We start from the raw sequence: 10,129 nt of genomic DNA, 5'->3' as shown, positions 1-10,129 counted from the left end.
GATTTGCATGGTCCAATGTACGGATTATGAAAATGTGAGTAACATGGAATCAAATTTGCCTCAATTAATGACTTCAAGGATTTATAAAAGTAAGTTACATAACAGAGATCATCTTCTAATAAAGATAGAAAAGCATACATATTACACTTGCGGATATTTTTAGGTGACCTCTTCAGATAGGAGGCTGCCTAGAATGTGCGATGTGTTCCAAAGTTACCTTATACACAGATTAAGTATGCCAAAAATGACACAGTATAGGGAATAACAGAGCATTTAATTAAAAGGCAGAGCAACTGTTCAAAGTTGGGTGTTACAGATCGTATCTGATATGCACACTATTTATTTCTTCACTGTAATTTCAGTAACTGTGCTCCAAACACCATTAGACTGCTGGAACTTGCAAATGATGATACTACCAATAACTAGCCCCTCCAAAGTGGTTTAAAACTAATAATCTCACCCATACTGTTGATTTTAACAAAACTACACTAAGTGGTGTTTGAGGCAAATGACACAATGAGAATCAATAAACAAATGTGAAACTTATACATATCTTTTTTGGGAGTAAATAAATTATTTTTTAAATTATTTTAATTCCTAGAACCAGTTATATAAAGCTGTAGGACTGATATGCGGGGAATCAGTAAGGGTGATATTGCAGCACAAATTGTTCTGTTGTGGCATCATCCTGACAGGGCTCTCTAGAGCACCAAAATGCTTTCAGGACAGCTAAATTACACTGTGTTCAAAAGCCCAGGAGAGGGCTAAGCGAGCAAAAGGAAACATACAAACATGCCTGGGAGCCTCCCCCTTTTTTTTCTTTTTTTTCTCCACAAAAGCTCATAAAGGTAATAAATGTTTGTAAGAGTTCCTCAGCAGTGCTGCTGTTTACCTTCATTTTGTCACCTGTGAATAAGTAAAGGAGAGTGTCTGTGCTCAAACTGTATTACTGTTTGCATGTATGTTTTTTGTTTGTTTCTTTTCAAAGAAGCAGTTTGTTGAGGAGAGTCTCCAGATTTTTCAACCCGATTTGCTACCTGTTAGAAAGGAGTGTCTTATGCTAGAAATTAGAACAGCATGTCTTTTCGCAACATGGGGAGTTCACTTGTATAAGGTAGGAAAAACAATTCAGAATTCATAAAAGGAAGGTAATGCTAATTGCATAAAAATAGGGGCCAAATAGTCTCAAGGCATTAATTATTCCCAAATAGTACTACTAATTAACGTATCAATGACAAATGTGGATATACCTATTAATCCATTTCAAAGAGCATTCCTGCATCATCTCAAGTTTTATCAGCCATGATCTGAAGAGCTTCTATAAGATTACAAAGACACAGAGAAAAATCTTCTTTCGTTAACAAGCCCTTCCTCACCACCCCCTGCCAAGAAAACATTGAACTAGTTGAATTAATAAAATGTACCCAGTCTGGTAAGAACATTCTGTAACATGTTGTACACAAGCTGCCTTTAGCTCATTTTGTTAGTAGGATTAATTTTTAAAAATCTAAGACTTTCATGCTAATCCTAGATAATTCTGCAGTTTGGTACATTAAAAATAATCAAATTACAGTGAATGTCAATGTCATTTGATCTTGAATGATGTAGAGCATGGTACTGGAACTACTGCCCTCTCTTTCTACAGAAGGATGACCTGAGTTCACCATGTCTCAACAGCTGCAGATGTCTGCTTGAAGTCACCTTTAAAAATGTGGCTTTGTTTATTCAAATAATGATTTTTGATGGCAAGTCAATGTACAAATGTTGCGTAAGAAATCGGTATACAAAACTGCCTTCTACATATATACCACTGAATAGCACCTGCTACAAGCAATTTGCAGATTTGTGGTCTCAATTAAAAAAATGCTATCCTACCTAGTCCTTCCAGCTCATTTAATTCATGTGCTTCCTTTTTGCATCTCCCTCATTCTCCACAATCTTTACTTTGATTGGTTGCAAGAGGACTAATGCCTATTTTATTTCTGGTTAATCTAATTAAGTAAGAACCTGGGACTGTGATGTCAGTGTATTAATAGAAGGAAGTAACGCTTCCTGTAGTAAGGACAGCAATTCTGGTCCCTTTAGAAGCAGGTCAAAAATAAAGTAAGATAAGCTGCAATAATAACACCAACTCGTTCTCTGATAATATAGCTTCAAGTAAGATTATGGCTCGTGGACTGCAGGTAAGAAAATATAATGTGTTCATATTTGGTTATCTGATTGAGGGGACCTTTGGGGATGGGGGGAGGTTGGTTTCAGCAAAAATAGTAAAACTTTGGAAATATTGACTAATGAAATGCTTTGTTTCTGGTACTTGCTCAGGAGAAAATCTGGCTTTAGGAACAGATGACCTCAATTGTTTACATACTTATGACATTATGTATTTGACTTTAATATATCTATATTAATATGCTTTCATTCTGAGCTAATAAAACAATACTTGATTATGAATCTCACTGTATATAATTGCTGTAGTTTGTTTTTTTCCCACTTTAAGAAATCTACCTACATCAGTAACTGAACAGCAAATGAGAATGAATCCCACTTAAACAACTAATTCCCAAGGTATAAGCTCATGATTTAAAAATTCATATTGACTTTGTTATGGGTTAGTAGACTACTTCATTATAAGGGGATGCTGCTGTATTATTTAGCATGTGCCACAATACAAATGCTTTTATGAGCCTGTAAGGTATATGCAGCACATTGCTATGGTGATGTGGTGCTCACACTGATGCAATCCTTAACGTTCTGTTTATGAACTTTCAGTAGTTTTTTTCAGTACTAGTTGTTTGTTGTTTTTTTTTTTTTTAATAAATCTCTGTACATAGCAGCAAACAAGATACTAATGCAGTAGTTCTTATTTTCTTAAAATAGTCTTAATGAGCACAGCTATTAACTAAATAAAAGGTACTCAGCTGTGCTGCTAGGGTAAATATAAGTAACCATCACTATGCATACCTGTATGCCTCAAGATTAGTGTTGTTCAATAGTCACACTAACATGGACAAAGCTCAGTCCTCACTTGAGCTGAACCAGTTCTGACGTTTCTCATTGACTGTACTAGGAAGCTAAATACACTGGCAGCAAGGTCGAACTTCAGCTTGCTGTGCAAACAGAACCCCAAGTTAAAACTACAGAAGCAAATTGTAAGGCTGAAGCACATTAAATAAAAAAGTATCATGACTGGGGGATGTAGGGGTGTTGCTCAAAGCACATGTACTGTGCTCCTTGCATGTAAGCTGCAGTTATGCAGCATGCAATAGAGACAGGAATCTTGGGGGGCGGGGGGGCGGAAAGCAGCATTTTAAAACTGCTTATTGTGTTACAGATTATTCTTAGAGGTGCTTTTTCTGTACTCCAAATAAAAATGATGCTTATATATTCTAGTTGTCTTAAATAAATAAACAGTCTGTACTATCAGAGACTGGAAAGGCTTTTTTTTCCTGTATGTCTCTCTTTCCTCTTAGCTATTTCCTTTTCACTTGCAGATAAAAGATGAAGACAGTGGCTATAATAAAAACCTATTTTGCATTCCTAAGTTGGAATTCTAAGGCATTCTAAGTAGGAATTCCTAAGTAGAAGAAGACTTAGAAAGAGTTTTCATTCCTCATGGACTCATCCTGGACAGGTATGAGGGTAAGAAAGAGCAGTGATAGTTATGCCAATGATTAGTTTCCCTCCAAATGAAGAGACCATTGACCTACTCTGCATTGCCCATGAGAAACATGGAAACCCCGCAGTTCTAACACTGAAGTTCTGCTCTGGAGTTTAATACAAGAGGCATTTCATGGAGAGGATTCCTCTACAACCCTGGTGAAGTCTCCGTATCACCTCAAATATCTTTAAGCTTTCATGTTCTTTGTTGTTTAGATGTACAGGTTAAATCAACAACATCAACAGTGTGTCAAATGGAGTAGGTGTCGTCTTGTTAACTGCACGTTTCTAACTAAATTTTCAATGTCTTAATTGGCCACAGTTTGCTGGCTATTTTAAAAAAAAAAAATCAGAATTTTAATTTGGGCATTGTTTAATATATGGACAAATAAAAATAAACAAAACATTTTACAGGAATTGTTTTCTTTTTTCGCCCCAGGACAGAACGCTTGGCTAGAGATATCATGCAAGATATGGGAAACCACCACATTGTTGCACTCTGTGTCCTTAAAGGAGGCTATAAATTCTTTGCTGATTTGCTGGACCATATAAAAGCACTAAATCAAAATGGTGATAAATCTGTCCCCATTACTGTGGATTTTGTGAGAATAAAAAGCTACTGTGTAAGCAAGCTTCTTTTTCCTTGGAAAATTGATTCTCCCCATCTATTAACATCCTGAATACTAGTAGTTTACATGAAAACTCCAGGAAAATTGAGTTTATGCATGTATCCTGTTCAAAACAACTTAGTTGCTTTTCAGTATGTAATAAACTGACTTACTGATCTGCCCAAATGATCAGAGGGATATTGTATATTCACTGGAATTAAAATATAGCAGAACACTTAATGTGACAAAGTCAATGTTGGGTCACCAATGTCCTCGTCTCCAGCCTAAAGTTTTCATACAGGTTCTATTCTCTTTAACATGGCACCCTTTGGTGAAAGGGAGAATGAGCATCAGGGACTTGCTTATTGTCTCCATCCTTATTACTTTCTGTTCCTACAGATGATGTTGGAGAGATTTTTTTTTTTGTAATTTGAATGTTGGGGAAGAGGTATGTTTTGCCTGAGCCAACTACAGTAAAGCAATGACTTGTGGTATATTTCCTGTTTTATATTCTTCCTTCTTTGAAGGCTCAAGTGCTGTGCACTGAACAAAATTTATCACATGCTAAATACAACACTTTACAATACCCTATAAATACTTCATAGAATTCTAAAACAAATCCGTGGTAAAAAAAAGTAGCTGAAAGCAATGGTATCTATTCCAGGAATATGGATGTAATCTTGTTCAGAAGTGCTCCATGCAAACATGTCTGCACTGATGCTTCATACACTTGTCTTGCTCTCAACTACTTAACAGCCCTTTTACTGAAGGAGTGCCGTGTATAGTTGCAAGTGTCATTTGTCAGGTGAACAGCCAGAGCAGTACACTATTCATAGAAATACAAGGTAATGCTTTGAGCATATTTTGTGTGAATTCTCCCCTCTCCTTTCTCCTAGAAGGATACACCTACAGAAAAAATCAGTATTGTTGGAGAAGAACTGTCTACACTAAATGGGAAGGTATGAACTAGGATCTTCAGCTTTTCAGAGGAAAGAGCAGTTCTTATGTATCTTTCATCAAGTCCACCTTTAAGATGTTGGTACTACATATTTACAGCCGTTTAAAACTTCATGCTTGTTAAAACAGTAATTCCCACTCAGTGGAAACTTAACACGATTAGTACTGAATGTTTCTAAAGATCCTGTTCTGTTTTATACCAGAACCTCCAAAAAAGAACCCTCTTAAACTGACTCATGCAATATGTTCTCAGAATGTTATTGTTATACATAAATATTATATAAAACCTGGTATAAGTGGCTTTCTCACAATACTTTAAGTTTCTTTAAACATTTTCCAGAAGTCTTGTGAATAAGCACTAAATCTAAGTTGTTAAGTGACAAGCTCCTTTGAAAATTGATTGCACTATCAGCTTCAGTTACAAGTAAGTTGGAAATACTTTTTGGCTGTTTAATTCACTGAAATGATGCAATGTAACTCTTTTATTTTTAATTTTCTTTCTCTCTCCACATGATCTAGAATGTGTTAGTAGTAGAGGTGAGTACAGAACTTGAAGTTTTTTTGGGAGCGTGGGGTAATGTTTGTTGTTTTTTTTTTTTTTTTTACCTATTTTGCAAGTTAATGCTTGCTGCACATAAAACACTTAATCATATGTCAATTAAAGTATGCATATCATGTTACTGTGCTGCCAGTGCTGCTGCTCTTTATCTTTCAAATTAATCCACTGATAGCATGCTTTTTCTTTCAGACTAGGAAGATAAATTACTTTTTTTTTTTCTTTGAGGATATTATTAAGACTGGTAGAACAATGAAGGCACTACTTTCAAAACTAAAAGACAATGAACCAAAGATGGTAAAAGTCTTAAGTTATAATGACACATCCATTTACTAATGTATGATAATAAGATGCAGAGAAATCACTCAGGTGAATTGTCAGGGTATGCTGGTGTGTGGGTTTGTTTTCCTTTTTTTTTTTTTTTTTTAGATTTGGGGGAAGTAGTAGTAAAAGCAGGAAACAATCCTTATAACAGCTGGTGAAAAACAAATTATTTATTAAACTGGGACACTTACATGTATACTAGTCTGTTCATTGTTAAAATCAATAACAAGGGCTTCACAGCTTTTTTGCTTAGTCCATGAATTCTGATTCTCTCTTTCTTATCTTTGAAAGAAAGCTCAGCTCTTTCCATAGGCTCCTTAACACCTTCTCAGCTGCCTCAATACTAGAATGACAACACTCAAGACTTTTTTTTCCCCACCTCGATATCCTTAGATATGTGAGTCTGCAGAATCTAAGTGTTTGTCAACAGTTGCAAAATGACTTCAACCAGCATTCTAGAGCTTTTAGAGCAGATATCTAAAAGACAATTCTCTAAAAGACAATTCCCAAATAATTCTTCTCACAAGTAATCATGATGCTTTGGAAACATGCTTCTTGGGTTTTATGTATCAGTTATGCTCCTCCTAGTAACTGTCCAGGAGGTTCCCAGTATTTTCAGAAATGCCCAGGAAAATCAAGGATAAATATGACTTTGTGGCAGAAATTATAGTGTCATAGCGTCAACTGACAGCTTGCCTTTTTGCTTCCCTCCCTCACCACTAAAGTCTTTACATACCACTTGAACATATCTATCTGTACTATCCTAGTTTGCTGACACATTGCTACAAAAAAAAAAAAAAAGACTTAGAATACAGAATTTGAAAGAATGATCCTAGATCAGAGCCTTAATTTATTGTTTCATTATAAGGCTGAAAGGAACTTGTAATCTGTTAAATTTAAATAATGATTTTTTTTAACTGCACAATTGTAGATGTTTATTGAGATGGGTGGGGAGAAGTGAAGTATACAGCTTGGAGTAAGACATCTTAAAACCATAACCTTCTCTCCTCTTTCTTACAGCTTGCTCATCAAAAGGATATACCGAAGTCCAGGCTATAGACCAGACTGTAAATATTGCATTTTTTTGGCTGTCCAAAATAAGATTTCATCTTTTCATTTCATGCCACTTTTCATGAATGAAAATTCATGCATGTTTCAGGAAGGCCAAAAGAAATGGGGAAAAAACACATAAATGCCTTAAAACTGACAGCTAACTGTCCCCTGCTGAAACCTTGTGATAACTTTTTTGGTGTTTGTTTTGAACGTAGTTTTAGTTACTTATTGCTAGATACCAGAAAGAGAATCAAACATTAACTCTGAATTGTTTGGCTTTGATCCTAGAAGGCATTTGTTTTGACTCTGGTTGAAACTCGACTTGTTTTCAAAGTGAAAAATGAATTGCAGTGCATCCATTTTTACATAAGTAGAATCTTCTTCATTGTCTCTTCTCCCAGGACTGCCTCCTAAGCAGGTTTTAAATTCTGTATTTTAGGAAAAAAAAATCTTCAAATGTAACAGTAACTGATGATATAGAGTCTAACCTTTCTCATCAATTTACAGTTTTGATTCTTAGTGTTAAGTGTGCTAAGTACCTTGAAAGCAAGATGAAATATTTGTTAGGTATTACACTTAAATAGCAGAAGCATATGTTGAATACAAACTGTGTGTTTAAAACCTATTTACAGCACCTAAGTATAAAAAGAGTTGCATTTTGTTACAGACATAGGCTTTGAAATTCTAGATAAGTTTGTGGTTGGATATGCTCTTGACTATAGCGAATACTTCAGAGATCTAAATGTAAGTACACAGAAGTGCGCTTTGACTGTTATGTACGTGAGTGTTAGCACGGATAACTAACAGAAAATATTAGTTTCTACTAGGAGATTCTGGTCAATTAATAAAACTTCAAATCTGACTTGATGCCTCCATTAAAAGGGTGACAACATTATTAATATGCCAAGACGGCAGTTTAATGTAAATGCATGATAACTTGTTCATGCCTTACCTTTTTATGCAACTGTTCTACAAGTCTTGTGGCCCAGCCTTCCTGTACAGTATTTTGAATCCTCCAAGATGGTTTTCAGCACATAATCTGCTGGCCCCATCTAAAAAGAAAGTAACTTGCAATTTGGGTTTGATTACATGTTTCTATTAGAAAAGAGCAGCATAAGATTTCACTAGTAAAAATTTTTAAATGGTAATAGACTGGACTGTGTGTGAAGGTGTTTCCCACACTGTAAAGTATGTGCCTCAAGACCTTTTTCCTTTGTTCCATTATAGTCTCCCTATGCTGCACTGAGTTGTAAACAGACCCTGATAGAAAGAGTTGATCTTTTTTTTCCCCTTCCTATTGTTCAAAAGCATCTTCATAAATATGGCTAAGTGGAAAAGTGTCTCATTTGAAAGTCTTTAAGAAAAAAACAGTTCTGTAGAAGACACATAACAAATCTGCATTATTGCAAAGCAGTGTGGAGAAGGGCATGATAGATGAACAAAACTGGTCTCTTCCAGAAGACACAATTTCTCTGTGAATTAGATGAAATTTGAAGCAATATTAACACTTCAATTTTACAGCAAGTAGTAAAGTTGCAACCAAACTCGCAAAGCATAATGTCTTAGTTCCAATATTAGAACACAACCAGGAATAAAACTGAAAATAATTCTTGGGTTTACTTTGAAGGTACAGATTAATTGAAGTTGTACACTGTTGTTGTTGTTGTGGTTTTTTTTTTTTTTTTTTTAGCACATCTGCATTCTGATAGAGAGAGCCATACAGAAATATAAAAGCTAGTAATGTCAGATTTCTGGAGTAACAGTGCGTGGATGAATATGGTAACCTACTACTCATGTCTGTTTCATTGAAGAACTGAATGTTTCTAAGGATACTCTTCTGTATATTTTTCCTATAATGATATGTGAAACAGCTTAAGAAACATGAATGCTTAAGTTTCAGTGAAACCTTAACAAAATGTTGGCCATAAAATAGATATTATATTCCATTGGAATCATAGGAGATAGAGCCAGGACATGCACATGTGTATATAATTACATCTGGGTTTTTATTTACTATAATAAGTAACACATCATGCATATTGTATAAAAACTGTCGTTACTTAAAATATATACACCTGGATAACACTGGAAAAAGTAACCATCAAGGTAATTAAAGTGAGATTAGTACTTAAACATTCCATTGTCAGTTTATGTGTTGTTTGTTTTTATTGTTTGCAGAAGGAAGAGGTCTCACGTTCCTCACACTATTGTGACCTTAGTTGAAATTCAGGAAACAAATTATTAGCTGTTAAGACTGGTGATAAACCATTATCGCATGAAAATACTTCAGCGAGCCACCTGTTTGCTCCTAATGAGAACTGGCAGTTATAGTGCCCAGACACTGCAACAACGTTGAGATGCTCTCTGACACCGCATTGTTTCTTTCCTACAGTAAACGATTAGAACAGGCTTGGAGACCTTAGTGCTTAGGTACACAAAAGCAAAGAAATAAGCTAGCAATCTGTACTTAAGAGATTTTGCTGATGCCCCTCAGCTTTTAGCAAAGCCCTAGGCTACAGCTAAGAAGCCTGACATGTCAGTGGTGCTTTCCAGGAGCTCCTGAGGGCTGGGGACTGTCATGTGTCACATTACCAGCTCCTTACACCTGGCAGATGAGAAAACGAGCGCCCTTACCCAAAGCAGGGGAGGGGGGCGGCACCGCCTTCTCCCCTGTGAGGGAGGGCGGAGGCGCTGTCCGGCGGGGCACGACGCCGAGCCTCCTCCGGCTTTCTGCTTTTCCCAGCGGGAGCGTACGGGTGTCAGCTGCCCATGCCCGGGGCAGCACAAGGCTGGGAAGCTGTCGTCGCCCGGCCGAGCCCTCCCATCAGCGCCCCCCCCTCCGGCCATAAAATGGCCGTCCGCCCCTGAGGTAAATCCCAATTTGGTGCTCGGCCCTCCCTCTGCCAATCAGAAGGCGGAGCCCGGCGGGAGCGCGCGCTGATTGGAGGGAGCGGCCGTCGGTCAGTGGGGAAGG

The 10,129-nt window shown here is 36.7% G+C and overlaps 1 protein-coding gene and 1 long non-coding RNA gene across 2 annotated transcripts; one reads left to right on the top strand and one right to left on the bottom strand.

Annotated features, from left to right (window-relative positions):
• Positions 1–2,165: 2,165 nt before the first annotated feature.
• Positions 2,166–8,893, top strand: LOC118246513 (hypoxanthine-guanine phosphoribosyltransferase-like). The gene is given in 9 exon segments (XM_050713313.1): positions 2,166–2,183; positions 3,492–3,631; positions 4,097–4,280; positions 5,162–5,224; positions 5,742–5,759; positions 6,007–6,087; positions 7,121–7,169; positions 7,823–7,899; positions 8,846–8,893. Coding segments are annotated over 9 exon segments (678 nt in total).
• On the bottom strand, positions 6,396–10,015 carry LOC126913452 (uncharacterized). Its single transcript, XR_007708768.1, has 3 exons — positions 9,790–10,015; positions 8,108–8,207; positions 6,396–7,583 (listed from the first exon to the last, which is right to left on the bottom strand). It is a non-coding gene; the product is annotated as an uncharacterized LOC126913452 (long non-coding RNA).
• Positions 10,016–10,129: the final 114 nt, after the last annotated feature.

This window comes from Cygnus atratus, chromosome 12 (assembly GCF_013377495.2).
Source record: "Cygnus atratus isolate AKBS03 ecotype Queensland, Australia chromosome 12, CAtr_DNAZoo_HiC_assembly, whole genome shotgun sequence".
NCBI classification, from domain to species: Eukaryota; Metazoa; Chordata; class Aves; order Anseriformes; family Anatidae; genus Cygnus; species Cygnus atratus.
This window is presented reverse-complemented; position numbering and strand designations above follow the sequence as displayed.